At 40.6% G+C, this 15,156-nt stretch overlaps 2 protein-coding genes and 1 non-coding gene across 8 annotated transcripts; all 3 read right to left on the minus strand.

Annotated features, from left to right (window-relative positions):
- Positions 1-696: 696 nt before the first annotated feature.
- LOC121525865 lies at positions 697-2,481 on the minus strand. Its single transcript, XM_041812052.1, has 2 exons — positions 2,376-2,481; positions 697-1,417 (listed from the first exon to the last, which is right to left on the minus strand). The coding sequence occupies exons 1-2, from the start codon at positions 2,448-2,450 to the stop codon at positions 701-703; spliced, it is 792 nt and encodes a 263-aa protein (XP_041667986.1). The 5' UTR covers positions 2,451-2,481; the 3' UTR covers positions 697-700.
- Positions 2,482-4,115: 1,634 nt separating this feature from the next.
- Positions 4,116-4,188, minus strand: trnaa-agc. Its single transcript has one exon. It is a non-coding gene; the product is annotated as a tRNA-Ala (tRNA).
- Positions 4,189-5,176: 988 nt separating this feature from the next.
- mapre3a (microtubule-associated protein, RP/EB family, member 3a) lies at positions 5,177-14,721 on the minus strand. 6 transcript variants are annotated; one of them, XM_041812045.1, is made up of 8 exons: positions 11,466-11,569; positions 11,191-11,251; positions 10,443-10,570; positions 10,212-10,357; positions 9,928-10,120; positions 7,566-7,708; positions 7,316-7,468; positions 5,177-6,491 (listed from the first exon to the last, which is right to left on the minus strand). In XM_041812045.1, exons 3-8 carry the CDS (start codon positions 10,561-10,563, stop codon positions 6,423-6,425), a joined length of 825 nt encoding a protein of 274 aa, XP_041667979.1. In that variant the 5' UTR covers positions 10,564-10,570; positions 11,191-11,251; positions 11,466-11,569; the 3' UTR covers positions 5,177-6,422. The 6 variants fall into 6 exon arrangements, with proteins under 6 accessions (XP_041667979.1, XP_041667983.1, XP_041667982.1 ...); XM_041812049.1 differs by lacking the exons at positions 11,191-11,251; positions 11,466-11,569 and adding an exon at positions 14,605-14,721; XM_041812048.1 differs by lacking the exon at positions 11,191-11,251 and having other exon boundaries at positions 11,466-11,571.
- Positions 14,722-15,156: the final 435 nt, after the last annotated feature.

Raw genomic sequence — 15,156 nt, forward strand, 5'->3', positions numbered from 1 at the left:
TTAAATAGTTTTAAAATTACATTAAAAGTAGTTTTATGATTTAAAAATAGTAAAATTGCATTTATATTTTATTTACCTTTGTGTAAATTTGAAGGTGGCCTGTAGTTTTAATTTGATTTTACATGCGATGAGCATTCAAAAGTTAAAGCACAGCATTGCACAACAGTGGTTTGTGCTATGGCTTAATAAACAGGTAAGTTCTATGTTACCCTGGTTATTTTTTCTGTTTGCAAAGTAGAATAATTTAAGCATTCAAATTAAAACTAGGATGTTTGGAAAAGCTGTGCAAAAGTTTATCTGTTTAACAGCACTTGGGAAATTCTGTCCTCATCTGTATATACCACGATACCTGTCCTTGAGAAATGAGCACTAAACAATATTCTGAATAGGGGTGCACAATGCTGAAATTGTAACTATTTTCTCAATAATGACTGAATATAAATCAAAGAAAACATTAGATTGAACTAAGAGTGTCAGTCTAAGACTTGAGAAGATCTGTATAGAAAAATAAACTCAAATAAGTTGTTAAAAGTGTTGCAGGACCTTAAGTATGTAACTTAAAAAATATGTTTTTTAATTTAAGGGAGTGATTGTTTAGAAATTCTAAAGTGGACTGGATCACATTTTCATCCACCAAAGAAGAACTAGCCAAAAAAGTTTGTGATCTCCTAATCTGGACTCACTTGATCCATTTTTTAACTCAAGCCTTGTTCTGATAATTTGACAGCAAACATGCAACTGTAAAGAGTTTGTTGACATTGTAGACATGTGACAGTTCAATGATTCCATCAAAAAGCTTGTTCTCCTTTATCCTCCTGATGACACGCTCCACGTGTACCCTCAGCCTGGCAACAGCCTGGGTCTCTCTGATCTGGTATGCTGGCATCTGCTTCTGCTTTGACAGAAAAACTGGACAGTACACCTTGCATTTGCAACAGTCACTGATTAGGAAGCTCTCATCCACCATCACTGCCATGTCCTCAGTCAACAGCTCAGCTATCCCTGATTGTCTGAAGAGTTCTTTACCACTAATGGAACCAGCGTACAGATCTGAGATGAATGTGACTGCACCATGCGGGGCTATGCCAACCAAGGCCTTCATGGTGCAGTGGGACTTGGAGTACATCTCACTTTGGAGGAGTGAGGATGGTGTTTGACACCTCAGCTCTGTACAGTCAAGGATCACCTGTGTGTCTGGAAATTCTCTGAATTCCTCCGGGAGGTGAGCTTGCACTTCTGCGGGTGTAAGCCAAATACACACAGACCCCAGTAGAGTTGCTAGAAAGCTTGTCCATGCTGCAATAATGTGGCTAACTGTTGACTGGTGGATGTTGAAGCGATGTGCCAGGTCCCTCTCTTTCAAACCGACGGACAGGAAGACGAGGAAGAGAAAGAATTCATCGATGGGCTGGAGCAACTGTCTCGAGAACAAGACGGATGTGTAAAAAAGTGTTACATTTCAACACTATGGGAGTTAAATTAACACTAATGATTTTGCTGGGTAGGACATTTAATTAACACAGTAGTGCATCTTTCAATTTTAATTCAGTTTAATACCTTTTAATGCTCTCTTCTCTAAAAGCTTTGGTTACAGTCTCTCTGGTTAAAACACTGCAATTCAGGTTAAAAACAATCATAAATGTGCAAAAACAGCATTAAAATATTATGATCAATAGGCCGAATTGATTGACTAGGTCTAAATAAAGTTGTGTGCTCTTGTTAGTGCCATAAAATGTGGAAAACCATGAACTGATGGGGTAAACTGGTCTGTTGGAAGGGGTCAGTGGCACATGTATACTTTAATCTAATGCTCCCACATGGAGCTCTGGTTTGAAGCACACTAGTGTGTTATACTCAGCAGTCACAGAGCTACTTTGAAGAACACCCAACAGTCACTGCTATAACGTTGTCCTTTTTTGCACTCATACACCTTTTCCTCCCTAATTCACTTCATATACCTCTGTTTATATTTTATTGTTATAATTATATTTTATTAGATTGCAGTACAGCCACTTTGTTTACTCTGTTTTGGTACATTTCACATTACCCTGCTTACATTTATATTTCCAGTTGAAATCTTTCTTTGCATTAAAACTTCTTGGCTTTTTTTCTTTTTTTAACTGTAATTGAACATCTTGGTTCATTTATTTACATGCCATTACCGTGAATATCTGAGAACAGTATTTAATATTGTCTGTTTATAGTGTTCAGCTTTGTATATATTATTATTATATTCTAATTTTTACATTTATTCTTGAAATTGTAATTTTTCTTGTTTTGTAAGACTTCTGCTCTTCACTTTCTATAATACTGCTCTGAGTGCCTTGAATTGCCCACCTGGGCACAAATAAAGTTTCTGAATTTGAATAGATTACCGTGGATGGACCTGCAGGTGTTACGCCCTCCTCATTTCTCCTGACAGCTGTTTTTGTTCGTGAAACCCCAATCATTTTATAAACTGCAGGCTCAATCAGGAACCAAAAAGCCATCAGATGATCATAGCTTGGGAATCTATTCACACAGAACAAGGACATCATTAATATCAATTAATTCATGAATAAATTAACATACATTAAAATAAAGTAAAATCACATGCTGTTATCAAAGAACGATTTCATGAAGTTTTTAATAACTAAGCTGATGTATCATCTAGTAACATAGATGAATTAACATTCAGGTAAACTATTTTAGAGTTTGTTTTTCTAGTTTGATCTGTTTCAACTAAAATACATGTGTATAAACAAAATATGCCATACCTTGTGTAGAAACGGATGTCAGCATCGGAGCCAGCAAACCGCTGTAAGCCAAACTCTTGCTGGGCACTTAACTCTGCTATTTCCCTCCTTAGCTCCTCTATTTCTTTGGACATCTCTTCTGCTGCTGCTGTTGGCATATCCAGTGCAGACAGTTCTGGTTTTGAGCAGTAGTTGTGGTCCATCGTGGCATCAACACCCTCTCCTTCCTCCTTGGGATGAAGAGCAGCAACTTCATAGCTATTCCACTCAAATAGTGTCGGAACAGCATCCTTTACAAGCCTCCTACGACCATCAGGGGTTGAAGGCTCTATAATCAGATCTGAGACAAAGTGTCGGCTGCAAACCTTGCTGTGAGAGGTGATGGTGAAGTTCTCTCGGCGGATGTTTACAAGCCATCTTCTCCTCAGGGCAAAATCAGCTGGAAAGCCATGAAAACTTAACACTCCATTAAATTTAGAAGATGCCGTACAAAGTGGGACACAACAATGCTCGGAGTATTTCCTCGTCTGTCTTTGAAAATACTCCGTCTTGAAGATTTTCCTTCTTACACTCATTTTTAAAGTTAAACAGTCAAAAATGAACGAACACTCGCTTGCCAACAGGTTAGCGCGAAGAAACCGGAAACGATGGGGCAGCATGAGTTTAAAGCGGAAGCGTGTCATCAAGCTTAGCTCATTGTTTATGTAGTCTGTTCATTTCTTACAATCAAAGTTTGTCGTTTTCGATCAAAAACTTAAGGTTTATCTCGTCTTGTTTATCCAGCAAAGGTAATGATGTACCAGAAAAAAATTAAGGAAATAAACTCTTATTTTATTTAATATGGAAACATAAGCCCCAATTACCTGAAAAAGAAAGAAAGTCACCAGTGTCTTAAGAAAAGCTCTTTAATTTTAAATTGTATGTAACCCCTTGTATTTATGTTTATTTTTGTTTTTGTTTTCTTATGACTCGTGATAACACACGTCATACCTTAATTGTCAAGTAATATTTGACGAATAAAAACAAAAGTCTGTTCGTTTCTCCATACACAGGTTTCGACACAAACATGGCGCAACAAAGCCACCTGTTGGTCTGCTGACATGAATGTAATCCGCGCTACAAAATCAACTCTACTTTTCGTTTGTTTACCTTTTCTATGTAAATTCAAATGAATTAATGTTTTTTTATGTCTTAAATTTAACGTTTTACAGTATCATGCAGGCTTTTGTGCGACAAATACAAGTTACCTTTTTCTCTTTTCTTTCTCCATTTTACACTTATAAATACTACATATACATTTTTTACCTAAAGGGTCAGAACCTGATAACAGCTCAAAAAAACGTCTTTATCCAGAAGGGTCGATGGGAAAACGAATGCTTCTGGAGGATGCGGGCATCGATCCCGCTACCTCTCGCATGCTAAGCGAGCGCTCTACCATTTGAGCTAATCCCCCGTGCTATATCCCAACCAGTCACAAAATGACTATTTTTTTTTGTTGAAAACTTTATTGATACAATACAAGGGACCATTATGAACTTTATATGTCATGTTCCAACTCAGATAGTGGAGGAGTAAGACGCGAACCGGCGACTCATCAACTCATACTACTGATGTACAGCTAACAGGCGAAGGGTGGCCCTGTTGAAACACGGGTCCTAGCTCCAAGACTGTCCTGAACCTGCTGCCAGCCATCCTACAGATACTAGCGGGAGCAAAAGAGCCCACAAACATCAATCTACCCAGGCTTAGTCTTCAAAATTCCAGTTTCATTCCTGTTTCAGTTTTGATGTGTTTTATGACGATAAATGTTTCGTTATTTTAATGAGCATACACGTTATGTGTGCCGGCGGATCACAAGCGGACACCTTTAAATCAGGATATCGTATTATTATTATTATTTTAATCAAAACTGAGAAACAATTTACACTGGACGATGACATAGCAGACATCTGCATAAAAACCCAGCTGATCATTGCAGCTTATTTTATTCTTATATCCTACATGTATTTTTAGGCATATAAGCAATAATTCTCTTCAGGTAGGGCTGAACATCCAGCTTTGGGGCCCCCCTAGTGGCTTAAGGGGCCCTATGCATTTGCATAGTCTGCATAGCAAGAAACTGCTCTGAAAATAATACTTTTTAAAAATAATTGCCATCTAAAGTTGCTTTGAGACGAATAAATCCATCAAAAAATTAAAAGCTAACACATTAAATAAATAAATATTACATATTATGTTAATGATCTGTGGAGATTAGAATTTTTTTTTGGTGCTGTACGATGTTTCATTTTATTTCTCTCAGGTCCAAGTTGAAAATTCTCAAACCCAAATCTAAAAAAGACAGAATTCTGACCAAATAAGGTCTCTAATGAGTAAAACTATTCTAGTTAGCTGAAACTTGGCCTTTATTTAGTTGCCGAAAAGGAACCACAACCTTTTATTTCACAACTGTTTCTTTATTCCAAACTCAGAAGATGAGTGTTCTGTAGATGTTTACATGGTCCATGAAGATCCAGAGCAGACCACAGCCAGTTTGCAAAGTAAAAAAAGCTGGGGAAGGACGGGGAGACTTCCTGGTTTAAGTGGATGTTTATGATGACCACCTGGTCTCAAATCTCTTTATCCTGACTTCTTTCCAAACTACATCTCTGGAACCCTAAACAGAAAATAAAAGAGTCTGAAGGGAAACATGACCCACGCTATCATGTGATTATGGGTCTATATTATTCAGTTTTGGGCTCCGTATATTTATAAGAACACATTAGAACTGCTACAATCTCTAACCATGGTGTCAGTCTTCGGGTGGCAGTCCCACCACTAAATTCATAGTCAAAGGCTTTAGCATGTCAGCCTTAAATACAACGGTAAATAACCAGGATCGTGCGACATCAGACAAAATCTCCACACAAAATACATTTACAAAATATCACTCATTCACAGTCAAAGTGTAACATTCTCATGCTCAGATATGTTGCTGATCAATAATCAATAATTGCAGAGTGCCAATCAATAACCAATAATCGCAGAGCTCTGATCAATAACCAATAATCGCGAGTGCTGATCATACCACTAGAGTCATTGCACCAAAGAATTTCCCTCGACGTTTCTACGTGCTGTAACTAAAAGCCTGCATCAATAACACGAGGCCTCAGCTTTAAATTCATGTACAGTAGGTTTGCACCAGTTCTGCTACAGCATTAATCTAAATGAACATAAGTTAAATAAATAAGAAACTGCTATTAAAAAGTCACTTTAGTTACAGTTTTAGTAGCTCTGGGAGTGACCTAATGGCACATTGGAGCAGTGTTGTTCAGTGCTCATCACTAATAAATAACCCCAGAATGAGCAGAGACATCATTCTCTCAGAAATCACAATGTCAGTAATATTTACAGACTTCAAATCCACTGATGCCCTCACAATCTCCATGCCAGGCTTGGCTCAAATATCTGCATTACTCATGCTGGAATCACTGGGAGATGTGGAACATGACTGGGAGGAGCAGCGGCTGATGATAAAGACGAGCTGTAGACGTCCAGAGGAAGGACCGGGGGGGAGGATAGGAACAGATATACACATGAGAAAGAAAGGAAAAGAGCAGGGATAATGGAGGGTATTTATAGAGCGTGCAGAGAGTAGAAAATAAAGGAGGGCAAAAAGAAAAGAGAGGGGGGAGGAACATGATGGGTTCAGTATTCATCCTGGTCAAGGTGAGCCTGTTCATCCAGGTCTTCATCCTCTGGAGGAGCAAAACCCTCCTGAAAAACACAAAGACAAAAACGCATTTTGATTTCCTGCTTACAGTTTCATTTTTGAATTCAATAACAATTTCTGTCCTCATAATGGATCACATTAGTTTTTCTTAAAGAAACTAAGAACGACTAATATATGATTTTATAAAATAAACAGTTAAAAAAATCAGTTTCCATCAGTTTCCAGTTCCGTTATTAAGATGAAAATACTATCAATAAAAGATGATAAAAAAAACCAGTTAAAATATAGATATTTTACTCAGGCCCTTTACTAATCTCTAATTTCCACAGAGTCCCTCTGTCTGCTTCCCATTCCAGAGTAAATCTCTCTTTCTAGTCTGTCTTTGGGTTTCCTCCTCACACACTGAAGTTACTGAGGAATTATCAGGTGAGAGAAGTTCTACCAAAGAATGACGTCCATATTTTATGCCATTCCACTAAACCTAACCCTAACCAGAAGCTGGTAGAACTGACCTGAGAGCTAAATTGCCGTACCAAAAGCTGGTAGGACTGACCTGCCAGGTCCACTGGTAGGAGGGCGTTTTTGAACAGTTTCTTTCTATTTTGACCTTTTTCTACAAAACAAAAGCCCCTATCCTTCCAGGGTGAAGGTTCTGAGAGATTTTGGCTCTCTGGACCTCTGTTTTAAAAGTACCTGATAATGTGTGGGTGGGCTAGGCCTAATATTTTAGATTTTACAGTACCCATAGCAGCCCTGAAGTCGTTGTAGTTGTAGTTGAAGTTGTAAATCTGTTGTTTTTAAAGTAATTTATCCCCAGTAAAGATCATGCAACACTGAATGACTGCTGGATAAAAGAATAGTAGGATACCTCTGTTGCGTAGAGAATGTCGATGATCTTGCTGAGGATGGGGTTGTTTTCACTCTCGTGTTCCTGGCAGATGAGCTCGATGTCCCGTAGTTTGCTGAAGTAGAAGTCTCTCTCCTTCTCTAGTCCGTCAACGGTCAACTTCAACTCCATCAACTGAAAAGTAAAAACTCTCCATGAATGAGAGGAAATCAGTAGTAAAGGTCAAATTTACGTTCTCATTGCAGCTCTTATGTATTTCTCTAAACTCTACCTGTTGATTTAGCTCCATGATCTCGGCGTCACTGCCCCCGTTTCTAGACAAAGATGGGTTCTTCCTCATAGCTGGAGTGTTGTGTTGGACCCTCTGTGGTGTTGGCATGTTTTTAGGAACTGTTGGAGATGTCCTCTGTGGTCCTGGAGGTGATCAGAGAGAATCAGACACGTTAATTATTGGGAAATTAATGATTATGGGCACTTAAATTGGCTTTATAGCAACCATGGCGATGGATAGAGCACATTATAGAGAGCTGATGTTAAATGTTTATAGCATTATGTTGTTCCTTTGATATGCATGTTTATAAAAGGGTTTCACATCAGATTTACCAGATTAATAAAGCCAATTCATTTCAAATAAAACTGTTGAAACTGAATTTCAAACATTTTTAAGAAAAATCCTCCTTCTATAAGTGCTTCAGCAGAGAATAAACTCAAAGGAAAAACATGCAGTATCAGATATTTCCTGCCCTCTTCCTGTATATACCCATCCTGCTTACAGAGACAGAGTCCTGAAGCAGGCTCAGCAGAGTCCTGGGGCAGGTTTAGCAGAGTCCCAAAGCAGTTTACTACAAACTACAGAAATATATGATCATTGGCCATTGTTCAAGCAAAAAGCTTTACAGGACATAGCAGGGCCGGTCAGGTGGACTTCACTACTGTTAGTCAAAGAGACAGATATCCAGTTTACACCTGGTATCTGTGCTGGGAGTTAATGTACCATGGACTGAGACTGGATCACCAGGATACACCAAAAACTGAGACAGAATTACCAAGACACACCAAGGACTGAGACTAGATTACCAGGATACCCCAAAGATTGAGACTAGATTACCAAGATACACCAAAGACTGAGACTGGATGAGCAAAACACACCAAGAACTGAGACTTGATTGCCAGGATACCCCAAATATTGGGACTGGATTACCAGACACAACCAAAGTTTGAGACTGGATTACCAAGACACACAAAACACTAAAACACACCAAAACAGAGACTGGATCCACAGAATATACTAAAGACTGAGACTGGAATACCAAGACACACCAAGGACTGAGACTAGACTACCAGGATACCCAAAATATTGGGACTGGATTACCAGACACAACCAAAGACTGAGACTGGATCAACAAAACAAACCAAGCACTACGACTGGATCAACAGTACACGACAAGGACTGAGACTGAATCAACAGCATAGACCAAGGATAGAGACTGGATCACAAGGATACACCAAAGACATACCAAGGACTGAGACTGGATCAATGGTACACACCAAGGACTGAGACTGGATCACCAGGATATACCAAAGACATACCAGGGACTACGAGTGGATCAAAAGTACACAACAAGGACTGAGACTGGATCACCAGTACACACCAAAGGCTGAGACTGGATCACCAAGACATACCAAGAATTACGACTGGATCAACAGTACACACCAAGGGCTGAGACTGAATTATCAGGATACACCAAAGGCTGAAATGGATCACCAAGACATACCAAGGATTACGACTGGATCACCAGGACACACCACAGCCTTAGATCAATTTAGATCAACAGGGCACTCCAAGGACTGAGACTGGATTACCAGGATACACAGTACACACCAAGGACTTAGACTGGATCAACAGGTTACACAGAGGACTGAGAATGGATCACCAGGACATACCAAAAGCTGAGACTGGGCCACCAAGACAGACCAAGGACCAAGACTGGATCACCAAGACACAGCAAAATTTGAGATTGGATTACCAAGACAGACCAAGGACTGAGACTTGATCACCAAGACACACCAAGGACTGAGACTGGATAACAAGACACACCAAAGACTGAGACTGGATCACCAAGACACACCAAGGACACCAAGTTAATTTCAAAGATTGTCTATAGGTTGTCTACAGTGTGGTTTAGTTTAATGCTGTTATATCTCCAGTCCTTACTAAGGGGTTTCAGGTGAATCAGACATTTTCATACCAGGTGTAAACAGGGCCAAACTCATGTCAGTCCAGCCTTATAGACAGACATGGAGCTGTGAATGTGGTGCATCAGCTGTAGAACATTAGATATTTCTGAAAATCTTCTGGCATCACTGATCAACCAATCAGAATGGGGAAAGCAATCAGGAGTGGGCTTGCATGTTGTGGACTTCCATCCCCATGATGCTGGATCCCAGACTTCCCTGTGTTGATAGTCTAGGATCTCAGCAGGGACTCAGTCAGACTTACACCGTGGTGCTGTGAGATGGATCTAAGAGGTCATTCTGTGAATCGTGCTGCTCACACCACTAGCAGGGAGCGCTTTAGGAGCCATCCAAAGCTCAGGAAGAGCGTGCAGCAGAGGTAGAACTGTTTGGTTTACCTGCATTTCTCTTTGGTCTGTGGATAAAGTGATCACCTGGGTTGGGGGGAGGGGCCACATCCTGCCCCTGTCTGGCTAGTAAAGGGTCGTACTCCTTCCCGTCATAGTTGGCATCAAAGAACTTCTTGAACCACTGCACGAATTCAAAGTTGTCTTGGAACTTGCCTTTGACGAGCTTTTCTACAGGAATAATCTGTAGGATGGAGACAGAAGAGTGGCATTAGCCACTGCTGATATGATAAAAGAATAGAAATACCCCATAAAATAATATCAAGCATTCTGACTTTGTCCACACTCATCCTTTTGAACGCAGCCTGAAGAACTTTGAAGTTATGTATAAATTCATGCTCCAGCTTGGCTTGAAATTTGACCTTCTTCAGGAGGATACAGCCAGGAAACAACATGTCCATGAACTGGCAGTACGCTGCTCCTAGAACACACAGAGACACCGCCGTCTGTTGGTGGTGAACTTATTACTTTATTTGACAGTAGTCAGTGTAAATTTGCAGGCTTACCTGAGCACAGCTGTTCAATCTTCGTGTAGGTGAGATGCAAAGAGTCATTGACCCACGCCAGCATATCATGTCGGCTGAGGTTGTCAATGGACACAGATGTGGCGTACACATTCACAGCCATGCCCTACCTGGAACAGAGAACACAGCAAGGAAGGAAGTGTCATTATTCTGTTGTTTTAAAATGATCCCCAACCTTCAACCTGTTCGTACATACCACCTCAAACGGATCATCGATCTTAGACTGCTTCTATAGAGACACTCTTGAGTCTCCTCGGTCTAAGTCTGATCTACAGAGACACTCTAGAGTCTCCTCGGTCTAAGTCTGATTCTATAGAGACACTCTAGAGTCTCCTCGGTCTTAGTCTGATTCTATAGAGACACTCTAGAGTCTCCTCGGTCTTAGTCTGATTCTATAGAGACACTCTAGAGTCTCCTCGGTCTAAGTCTGGTTCTATAGACACTCTAGAGTCTCCTCGGTCTTAGTCTGATTTTATAGAGACACTCCGAAATCCCCTCTGTCTTAGACTGCTTCAATAGAGACACTCTGGAGTCTCCTCTGTCTTATGTCCTCCTCTGCCCCATCCACTGATCCTCCACATAATCTTTATCCAACCTAACAGACTTCCTTGAGTTACACGATTCACTCCAGGACCGCTAATACAGACTAGATCCACTGGTGATTAATCCGTGGACATTTTTATAGACTGACAACAGCATAATCAAAAATTCTAACAATGAAAAAACTTAACTCTAGTGTTCCGTCTCACTGGATATTAGACATTAAGACAGATCATTATGACTGGAGAGGGCTGAAGAAAGGAATTCCTGGTGTTACTGAATATCATTCTCTGAAACTGAATGACTAATTTGTCAAATAGTTTGTCTTTTATCATTTTCATTGGAATTACTTCTAGCTGTCCTGCATCTATTGAATGCTAGAGTAAAATTAGACTTGTAGGGGCATGAAGGTCCATTCTAAATCTAACCACACATTATCTAGTTTAATAAAAAGGATAAATTCACCGTTATTAATAAACTATACAAAATGAAGACTGTTTCAGATATTAACTCTGTCCTGTGAGGGAATTCAGTCTGGTCACTGAGTGGAAATAAACCAGTGCAAGGCCAGGCGTGGTCAACTGATTGGTCCTGATTAAGGCCAGGTGTTTGTGATCTGCTAATTGGTCCTGATTAAGGCCAGGTGTGTGGTCAGCTATCTGGTCCTGACTAAGGCCAGGTGTGTGGGTGGTTGCCTGATTGGTCCTGCTTAAGGCCAGGTGTGTGTGTGGTCGCCTGATTGGCCCTGATTAAGGCCAGGTGTGTGTGATCAGCTGATTGGCCCTGATTAAGGCCAGGTGTGTGTGGTCGCCCAATTGGTCCTGCTTAAGGCCAGGTGTGTGGGTGGTCGCCTGATTGGTCCTGATTAAGGCCAGGTATGTGTGGTCAGCTGATTGGTCCAGATTAAGGTAAGGTGTCTGTCAGCTGATTGGACCAGATTGAGGTCAGGTGTCTGTCAGCTGATTGGTCTAGATGAGGGAGAGGTGTAGAAATTGAATGAGGAAGCTCTTTGAGCATTTCAGTACAAAGAATCACAGATCTACATTTTAATGTCTTTTACTGAAAAATCAGATGGGCTATTTTGGTCTTTTTCTACAGAATCAGAGGAGTCATTGTTGAATTTTTCAACAGAATCAGAGGGTTTATTTTTGAATTTTTCGAAGAATCAGAGGGGTCATTTTTGTTTTTTGTTTTTGTCCTACAGAATCAGAGGGGTCATTTCTGTCTTTTTCTACAGAATCAGAGGGGGTTGTTTTTGTCTTTTTCTATAGAATCAGAGGGGGGATTTTTGTTTTTGTTTTCTTTCTGATAGAATCAGATGGGCCATTTTTGTCTTTTTCTACAGAATAAGGATGGTCATTTTTGTCTTTTTCCAGAGAATAAGAAGGGCCATTTTTGTCTTTTTTCACAAAATCAGAGGGTATTTTTGTTTTTTGTTTTTTTCCTACAGACTCAAAGAGGTTTTTTTGTCCCTCTGACAGAATCAGTGAGGTCATTTTTTGTCCTTGTTCTACAGAATCAGGGGGGTCATTTTTGTCTTTTTCTACAGAATCAGAGGGTTATTTTTGTCTTTTTCTACGGAATCAGAGGGGTCATTTTTGTCTTTTTCTACAGAATCAGAGGGGTCATTTTTGCCTTTTTCTACAGAATCAGAGGGGTCATTTTTGCCTTTTTCTACAGAATCAGAGGGGTCATTTTTGTCTTTTTTTCTACAGAATCAGGGGGGTCATTTTTGTCTTTTTCTACAGAATCAGGGGGGTCATTTTTGTCTTTTTCTACAGAATCAGAGTCGTCATTTTTGTCTTTTTCTACAGAATCAGAGGGGTCTTTTCTGTCCCTTTCTACAGAATCAGAGGGGTCATTTTTGTCTTTTTTTCTACAGAATCAGGGGGGTCATTTTTGTCTTTTTCTACAGAATCAGAGGGGTCATTTTTGTCTTTTTCTACAGAATCAGAGTGGTCATTTTTGTCTTTTTCTACAGAATCAGAGGGGTCATTTTTGTCTTTTTCTACAGAATCAGGGGGGTCATTTTTGTCTTTTTCTACAGAATCAGAGGGGTCATTTTTGTCTTTTTCTACAGAATCAGAGGGGTCATTTCTGTCTTTTTCTACAGAATCTGAGGGGTCATTTTTGTCTTTTTCTACAGAATCTGAGGGGTCATTTTTGAATTTTTCAACAGAATCAGAGGGGTCATTTTTGTCTTTTTCTGCAGAATCAGAGGGGTTATTTTTGTCTTTTTCTACAGAATCAGACGGGTCATTTCTGTCTTTTTTTACAGAATCAGAGTGGTCCTTTTTGTCTTTTTCTACAGAATCTGAGGGGTCATTTTTGTCTTCTTCTACAGAATCAGGGGGGTCATTTTTGTCCTTTGTCCACAGATTCAGAGGGGGATGTTTTTGTCTTTTTTTCTACAGAATCAGAGGGGGCCATTTTTGTCTTTTTCTTCAGAATCAGAGGGGGCTTTTCTTGGATTAGAGATCCCTAACCCTAACCGGAACCCTGTGACTTGTTTAGACTTTTCTTAAGCAGATCTAGCCTCTTTGAGTCCTTGTTCAGTCATAATTTTAGTTGGTAAACATGGCAGAGCCTGAGAAGCATCTTTACTCTCAGTGTTAATCTACAGATGTGTGGTGAGCATAATCCCCAGCACTAGATTACACAGAAATATCCTGATATTTGTGAGCAGATTTACACATCTGGCAGCCCCAGCCTTGCCTGTGCTCGCTTTGCTCTCTTGGCCGGTGCCTCCAGCGGTGTCATGTTAGTAAATGAGGCCTGTGACACCCTGACTTCCCTGCAGTAAAAATGCACATTGACTTCAAGCAGTGAAATGATGTCTGTCAGGTCAGGGATGCCTCTGTGTCTACAGCTGTTGGAATAAAACCCCCTAATGCATCATTATCAGTTATTATTAAATCTGTGATTTCTCCTATTATTGATGATTATTAATGGTTATTACTGATTGTTAAAGCTGTGATATCTCCTGATTATTATTGATTATTAAAGCTGTGATTTCTCCAGATGATTATTGATTATTAAAGATGTGAATGATCAGGATGGATGCACCTTGAGCAGAGCCGTGTATTACAGCAGCAGCCTCCCATGGGGCTTTGCTAGCTTACAATGACATGATAATAAGTTAAAAGCTGAATCAAATCGGCGTTAGAGGCTGGAAGCATTCACATAAAGCTCCCTAACAGAGGGCAGACCCTGCAGTGGGCGTGATTTCTTATAATTATTGTGCTAACTATAAATATTGTTCCGATATCGGCGCAGAAAAGGGAAGCATCTTTTCTCTAAAATCTACAGGGCCCATGTTGGAGCTTCCACCATGACTACAGCAGAATCAGAGCCGATCAGCCGAGGCTGGGCTCGGTAAACGGCCCCGCTGACATCTCCAGCCCGAGCAGAGAACAATAACTGTGGCCGTATTCATTTTGGTTAAAAAGACGCAGCGCCGGGGCCGCTCTCTTCCAGCCCCTCTGCGGGCCTCCCAGAATGCCTCCGGACTGTCAGAGCCTCCCTAGCCTGGAATAAAACCCCAAAGACGGACTAAGGGAGGAATAAAGAGCAGGCTGGGGTCCAGTCCTGCCTCCATACTCACTGTGGTCAGGAACCTCTGCTCGGATCTCTGCGGCTGCTGCTGTCGTCGTTGTCAGACCCTGCGCGCGGTGCAGTGCTTGGTAACGGGCCGCCCTGTCTGGGGCTGCAACAATCCAGCTCCCACTGCGCATGCGCACGACTCCATGCTGTTAAAGGTTCATTATAAATAGGACTCTGGCCTGTTCCAGCTAAGAGACACATGATGTGTCTGGTTGGGATTTTAGGCTTGTTGCTTTAGTGAGGTTTTACTGAGGTCAGGCTGCACAAAAAAAGCTTTATATTCGAGTTCAAAAATCTGCTGCAGGATGAGAAAGATCTGATCCAGGATTCAGATCAGGACTGGAGCCACTGCTAGGTCTGAGACTGGCTGTTAACTAGTTAATCCTCTTATTCCCCTTCATTAATCACCTAACTGTTTAATCTAAAAGTTAAACTGTTAAAATCCATTGTTTAACCTGAAAGGGTTTGGGATTTGGGTCCAGCCAAGAGTCCAAAAACCAGTCTAGTCTAGGATATAGAGCAGAGAAACTAGCTGAAGAAGAGACTGTCATCC

Source organism: Cheilinus undulatus, linkage group 18 (genome assembly GCF_018320785.1).
Source record: "Cheilinus undulatus linkage group 18, ASM1832078v1, whole genome shotgun sequence".
Lineage (NCBI taxonomy): Eukaryota > Metazoa > Chordata > Actinopteri > Labriformes > Labridae > Cheilinus > Cheilinus undulatus.